Here is a 12,814-nt window from a genome sequence, read left to right as displayed (position 1 = left end):
AGTTTACTCCAGTTGATAGGGTATAGTAGTAGATTCAGAAGATGTTTTATTATTTATTTGTATCTAGTGGAGAGCCTAGGAGCCCCTAGTCATTGAGTAAAACATGGGGTTTGTAGAAACCTAGAACAAAGACTATTCCTTTGGCTATGTGGACACTACTGCAGTAAGTCAACCTAAGTTACGCAACTCCAGCTATGCGAACAATGTAGCTGGAGCCCACGTAGCTTATGTCAACTTACTGTGGGGTCTATATTGCCCTAGGTCCATGGTAGATGCTCTCCTGTCTACTTACCTTGCTCCTCTCCTTCCCAATGGAGTACTGGGGTTGAGCGGAAAGCACTCTGAAGACCCGCTAAATCAACCCCCGGTGCACCGATCACCAGAGCGTCCATCCCGCGGTAGTGAACGCATAGCCTAAGGCTATTTGAGGCAGACATAGGCGACGTCTACACTAGCACTTTTGTCAGTATAACTTATGTCCCTCAGGTGTGTGAAATAGACACCCCCTTAAGTGACATAAGTTACACCACCAGAAGCACTGGTGTGGACAGCGCTATGTCCACCAGGGAAAAGCCTCATAAGCTGTGACTCTAGGAGGGGGAGCTTTAAGACAAACACCCCTGCCCGTCTCTTCCCACCTGTGGAAAATGTCGCAGGGGCAGCCTCGGAAGGAAGGAGTGGAGGGTTTAGCTTCCTTCCTTCTATCCTGGTAAAGCAGCAGCCCGGCAGGGCCGAGTCTCTCAAAAGGCAAGGGGCGCTGCCCGTGCCCTGGGTGTCCTGCTACCGGCCCGGGGAGCCGGCGGGAAGCTGCGCACTTGCGCACAGCCCAGGGCGCTATTGTACGCCACGGCGTACGCTGCCTGGCCGGCGTAGCGCCCCCTAGCGGATCGGCAACCAGCCGCTCCTTCTTCTCCGCGCCTGCGCCAGGGTCAGGGCCGGCCGGGCTGCGGCCGCACACGTGGGGGCTCTGCGTTCTCCTGCGGCCCGGCAGGGCAGGGTCGCCGCGTCGCCGTCCGCGGGCGGACACCATGGGCAAGAGCAAAGCCAGGAGGTTTCGGAGAGCCCCGTTCTCCCCAGCCGGCCCGCAGCAGGCCGCTAGCGGGGAGGGGCCGGCCGGGGAAGACGGCGATGGAGGCTCCTCGGCCGCTGAGCTGCTGGAGAAAGTAAGCGAAAGCAGCTCCTCCCCTTCCTCCCCGCAAGTCGGTCTGGCGGGGGGGCTGGGCATAGGCTGGAGCCCTGCTGCTCCCCCCCCCCCCCCCCCCCCCCCACTCGGCCAGTGCTGTGCAAGCAGCTCTCCCAGCAAGGGGGCCTCTCCTTTTGTGGGCCGGGGCCCCCCGCCCACGTGTGTCATGGAGGAGGAGAAGGCCTGTGTGTGGCTTCAGTGGCATGCTTTGAGCCGTGCAGGCACGGGCAGATTGATGGGTAGGGGTTGTTTGAGCCTGGTTTTACCCTCCCCGGAATCTGGGAGGGGACCTGTGGTGTCTGTGCCGGAAGCGGCTGCACTCTGCACCTGGCTCAGGCTTGATTTGTGGTGTGCAGTAGCTAGCCAGTTTCCCACCCGGGATGTGTATGCTAGCCATACAGGGAGATGGACTTTTTTTCCCCTCCCTGCAACATCTTTTCAGAGGGAAAGGAGCTACAATGTGGGCTGTACCTTCTGTGATAGAGAAATGCACAGGTTGTTGTCACATACCAAGTGGTGGGGTGTCATCTGGTCAGTATAGAATCATACAAGTGTATTGAGAAGTCAAGTCCAGTCAGAGGCAGAACCAAGTAAATCTAGACCAGTGGTTCTGAAACTTTCGTACTGGATATTTCTGTTAATCCATTATTACCAGGTCTTGTGTACTGGATATTTCTGTTGTTTGGTGTAGAAGTACCTCATTCACCTCCTCTTCTTGATTTGGTGGGCGGTAGTAGCCCCTCCCATGACATCACCCCTATTTGTTGTCCATTTTATCTTTCCTTATATTACTTTCCACTGGTCTGTCTCTCACCCCCTGGAACTCAGAACAAGTATATATATTCTTGATGTATAACGCAATACCTCCTCCCTCTTTACCCTGCTTGTCTTTCCTGAACAAGCTATACCCTTCTATACCAGTATTCCCCTCATGAGATTTATCCCACCAAGTCTCAGTGATGCCAACTAAGGCATAATTTAGCTTGTGAACTCATATTTCCACTTCTTCCTGTTTATTTTCCATACCTCTTGAATTTGTGTATAGATATCTAAGATGTTGAGCAGATTTCCCCACTAATTTCCCTCTTGTTGCTCCTATGACCCTATTGTAATTTTCCGTCTCTCTCCCTCCCCCTCCCCCCCAACAACTAGTGCTCTGTTAAGGTCATTTTTTTTTATGCTTACCTGTGAGCTTTTAGAGTAACAGCCGTGTTAGTCTGTATTCGTAAAAAGAAAAGGAGTACTTGTGGCACCTTAGAGACTAACCAATTTATTTGAGCATAAGCTTTCATGAGCTACAGCTCACTTCATCGGATGCATACTGTGGAAAATACAGAAGATGTTTTTATACACACAAACCATGAAAAAATTAAAAGAAGCTTTTGTCACCTGCCCCTTTTGAGTGTAGTTTAAAACCCTCCTTGCTAGATTGGCAAGTTGGTGCTTGAAGATGGTCTTTCCCTTCTTGGTCAGGTGGACCCCATCTCTTCCCAGCAGACCTTCTTCCCAGAACAGCATCCTATGGTCGAGGAAGCCAAAGCCCTCCTGTTAACACCATCTGTGAAGCCATCGATTCATCTCCAGGATGTGCATGTTCCTCTCTTACCCTCAACCGGAGGACAGACGAAAATACAGCCTGCACTTCTGATTCCTTCACCCTCCCTCCCAGAGCCCTGTAGTCAGTTGAACTTTTCATGGTTCTACCTGTCAGTATCATTGGTGGCCATGTGGATGAGCGGCATGGAGTAGTGGTCAGAGGGACAGATGAGCCTCAGCAGCCTTTCTGTAATGTCTCAGATGCAAGCTCTAGGCAGGCAGCACACCTCTCAAGACATCATGTCAGGTCTGCAGTTGGATACCTCTGTCTCCCTCAGAAGAGTCCCTGACTACCAGCACCCTACGCTGCCTCCTCTTGGGTGCGGTGGTTGTGAGCCTCCCCGTTTGGGGGTAGCTGGCAGCTCCTCAGCCATTGAGGTCTGCTCCTCACCTCCTGTAGCTGGTACGGCATACCAGTACTTTACCTTGATGAATGGGGGAGCTGGGTTGAGGGTGGAGCACAGTCTATGGTCTGAGGTGGCCATAGAGTAGCCAGTTCTTCTCTGGTGCAGTTGTTGTCTGTAGTTGGCTAGCATTCTCCATCTCAGATGTTTTCATATGCATTCTGTCAATCAAGTCCTCATGCTCTTGGATGCTATGCAGACAAGCTGCCTCATCCTGCAGCTCTCTTACTTGCTTCCTGAAAGACTCAACCAATAGACACCTCTCACAGCAGGTGGGAATGTGCAAGTTGCATTCTCAGCAAGTCTCCAGGGTATGAAGTCTCTAGGGTCAGTTTGTCTGTCTGGCGAGGGCCCCACAGCTGCAGGTAGAGGAAGATCTAGCAGTGGTATTGGCAACCCATCATTGTCCTCCCATGGCAGGTGGCTCTTTGTAGAGTTAAGGGAACTTAACTTCTTCTACAAATTAAGGGAAGGGGGGTGGGGAAATGAAAACAAAGCCAACAACAGGAAGGGGGGGAAAAGATGTGATTTGGGAAACCACAGTCCTGTTAGTTTGACCTCAATTGTATGCAAGGTTTTGGAACAAATTTTGAAAGAGAGAGTAGTTAAGGACGTAGAGGTAAACAGTAATTGAGATTAGATGCAACTTAGTTTTATGAAAGGTAGATTGTGCCAGACCAATCTGATCTCCTTTTTTGAGAAGATTACTGCATTTCCTTTGTCTAAAAAATCAGTTGATCTAATCTACCTGGATTTCAGTAAAGCATTTGATATGGTTTCATATGGGACATTATTAGTTAAATTGGAGAAGATGAGGATTAATATGAGAACTGAAAGGTGGATAAGGAACTGGTTAAAGGGAAGACTACAGTTGGTCATACTGAAAGGTGAACTGTCAGGCTGGAGAAAGATTACTAGTAGAGTTCTTCAGGGATCGGTTTTGAGACCTATCGTATTTAACATTTTTATTAATAACTTTGGTACAAAAGGAGGGAGTGTGTTGTTAAAATTTGCAGATGACACAAACTTGGGAGGTATTGCCAGTACGGTGGAGGATTGGGATATCAGACAAGAAGATCTGGATGACCTTGAAAACTGGAGTAACAGAAATGAGATGAAATTTAATAATGCAAAGTGCAAGTCATGCACTTAGGGACTAACAATAAGATTTTTTGCTATAAGCTAGGGCCTTATCAGTTGGAAGCGACAGAGGAGGAGAAAGACCTGGGTGTATTGGTTGATCATAGGATGACTATGAGCTGCCAGTGCGATGCAGCTCTGAAAAAAGGCTCCTAAGATGCACCAGGCAATGTTTTTCCAGTAGAGACAGAAAAGTGTTTAGTCCCATTATACAAGGCACTGGTGATACCTCATCTGGAATACTGTGTGCTGTTTGGATCTCCCATTTTTAAGAAAGATGAATTCAAACTGGAACAGGTGCAGAGAAGGACTACTAAGATGATCAGCGGAATGGAAAACTTACTTTCTGAGAGGAGACTCAAAGAGCTTGGCTTGTTTAGCTTAATCAGAAGAAGGCTGATAGGAGATATGATTGTGCTCTATAAATACATCAGAGGGATAAATACTATGGAGGGGGAGGAGTTATTTAAGTGCCAATGTTGAGACAAGAACAAAGGGATACAAACTGGCTACCAACAAGTTTAGGTTTGGAATTAAAGGAAGGTTTCTAACCATCAGAGGAGTAAAGTTGTGGAATGGCCTCCCAAGGGTAGTAATGGGGGCAAAAAACATATAAAGACTGAGCTTGGTAAGTTTGTGGAGGTGATTGTATGATAAGATTGCCATCAGTGGCATGTAGCTGATTTGTGACTGCTAGTAGCAGATGTCTCTAGTGGCTGGCGGTGGGAAACTAGGTAGGGAGGACTCCGAGTTACTACGGTTAATTCTTGCCTAGGTGGCTGGCTGGTGCGTCTAACTGATCGCCATATTTGGGGTTGGAAAGGAATTTGCTCGCAGGTCAGATTCACAGAGACCCTATTTTTTTTTCGCTTTCCTCTGCAGCATGAGGCACAGGTCACTTGCAGATTTAAATAAGTGTAAAGGGTGGATTCTCTGTAACTTGAAAGTCTTTAAACCATGATTTGTGGACTTCAGTAACTCAGCCAGAGCTTATGGGTCTATTACAGGGGTGAGCAGGTGAGGTTCTGTGACCTGCAATGTGCAGGAGGTCAGATTGGATGATCATGATGGTTCGTTCTGACCTTAAAGTCTGAGTCTAATACATAACCATACCACCCTGCCTTCCTCCACTGGCAAACTTCCAGGTGCCTTCATCTCACCAGGCACCTGTTTTGCCACATATATCTCAGCTCTTCTCTTAAGTCTTGGTACCATTCTTGAGGAGGGAATGAGGAGGCAACTGAACATCTGAAGTTTGACTCACTCTTTTTTCACCCTGACTGTTGCTTTTCATAAAAGGGAGGGTCATGCAGAGTAAATGGCTGAACTTGCTCTCCCTTTAAAAGAAAAATAGTGTAGTTTAGTCTTTGACATGTAAAGCCCCCTGACCAACCCACTCCTCTATGTTCTTCCTGTTTGCAAGCAGAAGCCCTGCCCTGGGGAACTAGTATGTTTACTGGAGAGGGCAGGGGCAACAGTACTGGCCAGTCTTTGGTGCGTGGCACAGCTGAGCGTCTTCTGCCTCTTTCCACTTCTCTGCTGCTCCTGCTCTTTGAAACAGCTGTTTGTTGGCCCCGCAGGCCATAAACCCTGTGAAAATTTGAGTCTACCTGAGCAGAGCTTTCGCCTGCAGACTGGGAGAGGAGATTGTCAAGGACTTGGCAATATCAAGAGAACAAACATTAAAAAAGACCCCAAAATAGATGTAGCCACTCACCCATCATAACCCTTCACTTTTCACTAGTGTCATTGAAGAGGATTGTACTTAAAGCTCATGTAGACATGTTATGAGTGTGGGTAATCAAATCTGTTTTTCCATAATCAGACTTTTGGTAGTCTGTGATTACTTGAACTGATTGAAAAAATCATTGCTTCCCTTTTCTCTTGTATGCTCATTTTTCTTTTGATAAGATTTTTGCGTTTCAGAGTTTAAAAACTAGGTGAAGATCTTTTGATTTTTAAAAGTGTTTATTTCTTTTAAAATTTGTTAAGTCTTCTTCCTTTACAGAAATAAGAAAACATGATAACGAGGGGGAAGACAGTGCAGTATGGGGGTGGGGAAAATGACAGGTTTTGTCTCTTGCTACAGTGTAACTTTCTAATCTCCTTTGTTGTATCTCCTCAGCTGCAGCATCCAAGTGCTGATGTAAGAGAGTTTGCCTGTGCCAACATTTCCAAAATGTTGCAGCAGAAGCATGCAATCCCAGCCTTTCTGCAGAGAGATGTAGTCCGGTGTTTGGGTCCCATGTTGCTTGATCAAAGTTTAGCTGTTCGTGAGACAGCTGCTGGAGCTCTCCGGTAAGTGATTTTTAATAATGTATTGTAGAAGAAGGAGTTACTGTTGGTACAGTAGAGAAGAGGAGTTTCAGATACAAGGAAACAACCTTGAATATTGTCATCTTTGGGATTTTTTACTTTAACCCTATTATATATATTGTTCTAATCAGAAAAGTCTTGATGTATGAATGCCTACAGTCCTGATCTCACAATGAGATTCATATGGACAGATGCTGATTGCCTTCAGTAAAGCTCCACAAGAGTCTTGTTGCAAGATCACAGCTTACCTTAGCAGTTGTTGCTACTCTGGTTCCTACTTCTTGTCATTTGTTGTTTTCCATCTCTGTAATAGAAAGAAATACTAAGGGGCAAAATTTTATGGGACTAACTGTACTGCACCTAGACCTACTGTTGTTGTTTTTTTTATTTGCACAGAAATATAATGTCAGTGTTAGTGTTTCCTTTAGAAATGTGTTTAGTAACAGTTTCCTGTAAATATTTTGCACACGCATGCTTTAAAGATTAGCTTCCAGGATATCAGAAGGAAGGGCTTGGGGCTATGTTTCCCAAATGAAATCTTGCCATATTTTAGTAGGAATAAAAGTAGGCTCAGGGTACATCTACGCCGGGGCGGGGGGGGAAGAGACTCATGTCAGAGTCTGAAAGCCCAGGTCAGCTGACTTGGGTTTGTGCTACAGGACTAAAAATAGCAGTGTAGACATTTGGGCTTGGGGTTGGGGCCTGGGCTCTGAGACCCTTTCTCCTCACCAGGTCCCAAAGCCCAGGCTCCAGCCTGAGCCTGAACATCTACATGGCTATTATTAGCCCTGTAGCACAAGCCTGAGTCAGTTACCTTGGCCTCTGAGACTTGCTTCCGTGGCTTTGGCTCATTGCTATGCTATCTACAAAGGTCTTTTTTTTTTTTTTTCTTAAACTGAGTTTTATATATTTTTAGATTAAGAAATGTAAGAGACTAAAAGCAGGTGATTTCATGCAGTATCACCTTAGTAATTAAATGTTACTTAAAAAAAAAAATAAGGCAAAACCTGTCATAACCTCTAAATCTGTTACTATAGAAATATTTAATATACCATCTTTGAAATATTCAAAGCAGGTAACTTTATAATATGTGATCCAAGACATTTAACTTGTTCCAGAAATCTCAGTGCTTGTGGAGGATTTGAAGTTTGTGATGACATGGTGACTAAAGATATCATGACACCCCTTGTAGCGCTTTTGAAAGAGGTATGTTAATTTTTTTTAACTTCTATACAATTTTTAAATTGTCCTCGTCTTTCTTTTTTCAAAACTACCATGAAGTGTTTGTAAAATTGTTCTGAAGGAGTCACTTGAAATTTAGGCAGAAATTCTGACAAGATTAATGTATCTCATAATGTTAGAATTGTAATTTTTTTTTTCTATTTGTAGTAGATACAATCAAGCAGAATTAGGATATTAGCTGAAAATAAATTGCACATGTGACAATCAGCAACCAGACACACCAAGAGGAGAACAGGGGGGCTGAACCCTAAAGAATAAGCTGTTGAATCAGCTGATTGTGTATGATGATGATATATTAGACAAAAATGTCAAATAAACTTCAGCTCCACCTCCCAGCCGGACAGCGAGCAATCAGACAGGGAGAGGCACCTCCCAAGCCAGACTCAAGTAACCATTGCACAATCCACGAGAAGACAAAGATGGGCCATTAAAGTTAATAGAAAGTCATTGAGACAAGTGGGTATTTTCCCACTTTGAATATCTGTAGTGATTGAAGAAAAAGAAAACCCTACAAACCCTTTTAAAACGGAAGGGGTTGGAAGTGAAAGGCAACCGAGGGACCGTCTTTAGATGGGAAGCAGTCTGTGGATGCTAATGCCCCCCAAATCTAGGGTGTATGCTCGGAAACTGTTCAAAGGCAATAGGTAACTTGTATTAGAAAAGGGATTTCATTGAAGATGGAAGTGTAAAGTCTAAGGCACTTCTGCGCTACAAATTTACATTGGCACAGCTGCAGTGAGTCTGGTGAAGATGCTCTAAACCGATCAGAGAGAGCTCTCCCGTCAGCTTAGTAACTTCACCTCCATGAGAGGCAATAGCTATGTTGGTGGGAGAATCTCTCCTGCTGACATAGCACTGTCTACACAGGAGGATAAGGTCAGTATAACTACGTCACTTGGGGTGTAGATTTTTCACACCTGTGAGTGACGTAGTTGTACTGCAGGAAGTATCTGACTTAGACCAAGGGCGAGGCTGCATCTTTGTTTGTTTGCTGGGTAACTTGTTTGTAGATTCATAGATATTAAGGTCAGAAGGGACCATTATGATCATCTAGTCTGACCTCCTGCACAATGCAGGCCACAGAATCTCACCCACCCACTCCTGTGATAAACCTCTCACCTATGTCTGAGCTATTGAAGTCCTCAAATCATGGTTTAAAGACTTCAAGGAGCAGAGAATCCTCCAGCAAGTGACCCGTGCCCCATGCTACAGAGGAAGGCGAAAACGCCACGGGGCCTCTTCCAATCTGCCCTCTAGGAAAATTCCTTCCTGACCTTAAATATGGCGATCAGATGAACCCTGAGCATATGGGCAAGATTCACCAGCCAGATACCCAGGAAAGAATTCTCTGTAGTAACTCAGATCCCACCCCATCTAACATCCCATCACAGGCTATTGGGCCTATTTACCATGAATATTTAAAGATCAATTAATTGCCAAAATCATACTATCCCATCATACCATCTCCTCCATAAACTTATCGAGTGTAATCTTAAAGCCAGATAGGTCTTTTGCCCCCACTGCTTTCCTTGGAAGGCTATTCCAGAACTTCATTCCTCTGATGGTTAGAAACCTTTGTCTAATTTCAAGTCTAAACTTCCCGATGGCCAGTTTATATCTATTTGTTCTTGTGTCCACATTGGTACTGAGCTTAAATAATTCCTCTCCCTCTCCAGTATTTATTCCTCTGATGTATTTATAGAGAGCAATCATACCTCCCCTCAGCCTTCTTTGGTTAGGCTAAACAAGCCAAGCTCCTTGAGTCTTCTTTCATAAGACAGGTTTTCCATTCCTCAGATCATCCTAGTAGCCCTTCTCTGTACCTGTTCCATGTTTGCTTTCCTTTACTATTTCATCTTTGAATCTGGGGTTTTTCTATTAAATCCACTTTTTTTTTTTTAAACCCCCAAGCAGATCTGTTGTACAAACTGTATGGCGTGTGTGCGCCAAAGTAAACTGATAACTAGTGGGTCTGTTTCATGCCTTCATGGGAATGGTCCAGGTGCCTGGTATTTACGAACTTGGGGAGGATGGATTTGGGGAGACTCAGGACTCCAAGGGCTGTTGGAGTCACCCCTCAAGGAGTGACTAAGCTGGTGGAAGCCAGGGTGAGACCTTGTGCTTGGTGGGCTAGCTACTGATATCAGGGTTCTGAGTCATACAGCATTTAAGGCACCCCAAGGTACAGAGCGGGTGGTGACATAGCTCCTTGCTCATTTGGATGATCTCCAGCATGTCACAGTAGTGTAGTTGGTACAGGAGTTGCACTCCAGTATCAGTGAACTGAGGTTCGCTCTCCAAATACTTGCTGAACAAACCCTAGTGGATTCAAAAGTGAGGGAACAAAGTACAAGCTCACAGGTTGTTGTATTCTTTTGTTTATTTTGTGTCAAGTGGAATAATGAAGGAAAGGGGAGAATGAGCAAATTAGAGTCCTGGTATGCAATGGATAAAAAGCAGCTAGGGAGCTTATGTTTGAAATCTGAGCCATAACAGCAGAGCATTAAGGCACCCCAAGGTCAGAAGGCAGGCAGTGACCAAGCCCCTTACTGGTTGGGATGATCCCCAAATGTCTTAGCTCCCTAAGGAATTGCTCCTAATCCCTTTTCACATAAATTATTACACAACTGGAACACTTTATTTCTGTGAGAGTTTACCAAAATGATATGCAAATCTAGAGAGAGATCCCAAGCAAGGACCTGATTCTGCACTCTGATCTGCTAGCACAGATCCCTGTGCCCGCACAGAAATCCGTTGAAGTTAATGGGACCCCACACAGCTATAGGGAGGGTGAATCATGCAAGCAAATCTGATTGCAGGATCTTTACAATTTGACATTACATGCCACATCTACTGAGGTTCACAGTGAGTGCTCTAATCCAAATTAATGATTGAATTTACAGTTGGCAACGTTGTTGTACCAGTCACAGTAAGATAAAGTGTTTCTAATACCTCTAATTGTACTATATAGTCTCCATTTGGTCCAGTGAATAAGGACCAAGACTGGGAGTCAAGACCTGGGTTCCATCTATCCACTGACTTTACTGTGTTTTGGACAAGCTATTTAACCTCTGTGCCTAACTTTCCCCATCTATAAAATGTGGATAACTGTCAATCCCTGTGTAGACTGCCCTTCTGAGACCCTTTTCCAGTCCACTGAGTGCATCCGTTTTAACTGGAAGGTCTCTACCTTCCCTTTGGGATGGGATCCCACAATCCTCCACTCTCCCACTGGGTCTCTGATTTACACCCGCTAGCTGTCAACCATATTAGTAGGCCCATAGCTTGGCACCTGTAAGAGTTTTCTTTGGGGGTTTGTGGACAGGAATAACATGCTGTGATACAGAAACAGATTCTTGAAAACAAAGTATATTTGTTTTGCCAAAGGGTACTCAGCTCTTAGAGAAGTGGATTTAAATTAACAGAGATCTACACGTACTCTCTTACCTACACTTGGCATTCCCTTTGAGGCCCCGGATAGACCTGACTTAGCCCTGCTGCCCCTCTCTTCTCTTTGGGCATCAAGTTACAGCATGGTTGCTGCAGACCCCTAACTTCCAGTAAGTCTCCGTGTCAGCCTGACAATTTCCCTCAGCATAGGGGCAATCATTTAAGAGAATACTGTTTCTTGAACCCTAGATTCTGAGCCTTGAGTATTATTTTACCTTTCCAGCCTGGTTTCTTCAACAATCCTTTTTGGTTTAAATACGCTTTCAGACAAGGTGAGTACACAGAAGGGAAAACTACATTTATAAAAAAAACAACATATTTCCCAGTTCTCCACATTAGCCATGTTTGTAAAGTGCTGTGAGATATGTAGACGACATTCTGTAAAAGTGTTTAATTATTAGCATTAATGGACATTCCAGTGTTCGTGAGAAGCATCTGCCATTGTGTTTTCTTGTGGCAGTCAGACAAAAGTTTAACAAGTTTATTTGTCTAGAAGAAAGTGCTTTTGAAAACGAGGGGATGTGTGACAAGACATAGTAGAGGTGTGTAATTTCTTTTCTGTAGAAAGGAATAGTTGAATTCGTATATGACCCTGAAGTATATGATGTTTGCCATGAAGAGTTGCAGATGAACTGTAAATTCTGTCATTAAGTAGCTGTCCTGAGATCTCTGCTTTTAATTTTTTTTCTCTTGTCCAGTTCTTTTCCAATTCCTTTTTACCTATTCGGTTACAGTGCAGTGCTGGACTAGAGGCCAACGAGGTCTCTCCCACGAAATGCCAAGATACAAAGAAAAATTGTGTTGAAGACATAGCCAATGAGGCTGTTAATGTGTTATGGAATGTATGGTAAGTTTCATTTTAATATTAACACAGATGCTTTTCTTATATATCTAGTTCTTTTGAAAAATGGTTTGACCTGATATGTCCCAGTGAAGATAAAAGCAATAATAGCTGGTCATTTCATTCCTGAAAGTAGTTTGTATATTAACATGGTTATCTCTTTTCAAACTTGAAAAATGTATTTATATACTTTTCCCCCATAAATGGCAAATAACATAAAACATGTTTTTTAAGTGAAAGATTGTGAAGATCCACAAAGTTATTATTTTAAAATTATTATTAATCAAGAAGGTAGGACTGTGCTGAAATCTGACTTCCAAGAGCTACTCAGTCTAAATCCTGATTTTGGCTTTTGTGCAACTACTAGACCATAATCACTTTGAAGGTGAAGACTTTCTGCAATTCATGGGAGACTGAAGACTGCACCTCCCAAAATTCCTGTAGGACCATTCTGTAATGGAGAAGTAGGGGACCATTATATGCCAACCAGGAGACTACAGTGCTGTTCCAGCCTCAGTGGGGAATGTAGGCCCCACCAGAGTCCCTACTGCTGGAGCCTAATGTTTTGCTACAATTAAACTACTCTCTGTGAGCCTGATCATGCGCTCAGTGGAGCCAATAGGAGTTTTATATTGATTTTGT

General features: G+C 44.3%; 1 protein-coding gene across 3 annotated transcripts in view; it reads left to right on the top strand.

Annotated features, from left to right (window-relative positions):
• The window catches only part of HEATR3 (HEAT repeat containing 3), a 39,897-nt gene that overhangs the window by 4,378 nt on the left and 22,705 nt on the right, over nucleotides 1-12,814 (top strand). The window contains exons 1-4 of one of the 3 annotated variants that reach the window (XM_073307670.1): nucleotides 907-1,163; nucleotides 6,449-6,621; nucleotides 7,758-7,845; nucleotides 12,066-12,178. In XM_073307670.1, the coding sequence (XP_073163771.1) occupies nucleotides 1,029-1,163; nucleotides 6,449-6,621; nucleotides 7,758-7,845; nucleotides 12,066-12,178 (509 nt within the window). In that variant the 5' untranslated portion in view covers nucleotides 907-1,028. Of the gene's footprint in view, nucleotides 1-906; nucleotides 1,164-6,448; nucleotides 6,622-7,757; nucleotides 7,846-12,029; nucleotides 12,179-12,814 lie in introns of those variants that run through there. The other 2 variants (XM_073307669.1, XM_073307671.1) reach the window with 2 other exon arrangements.

The sequence above is a fragment of the Lepidochelys kempii genome, chromosome 12 (assembly GCF_965140265.1).
Source record: "Lepidochelys kempii isolate rLepKem1 chromosome 12, rLepKem1.hap2, whole genome shotgun sequence".
Lineage (NCBI taxonomy): Eukaryota > Metazoa > Chordata > Testudines > Cheloniidae > Lepidochelys > Lepidochelys kempii.
This window is presented reverse-complemented; position numbering and strand designations above follow the sequence as displayed.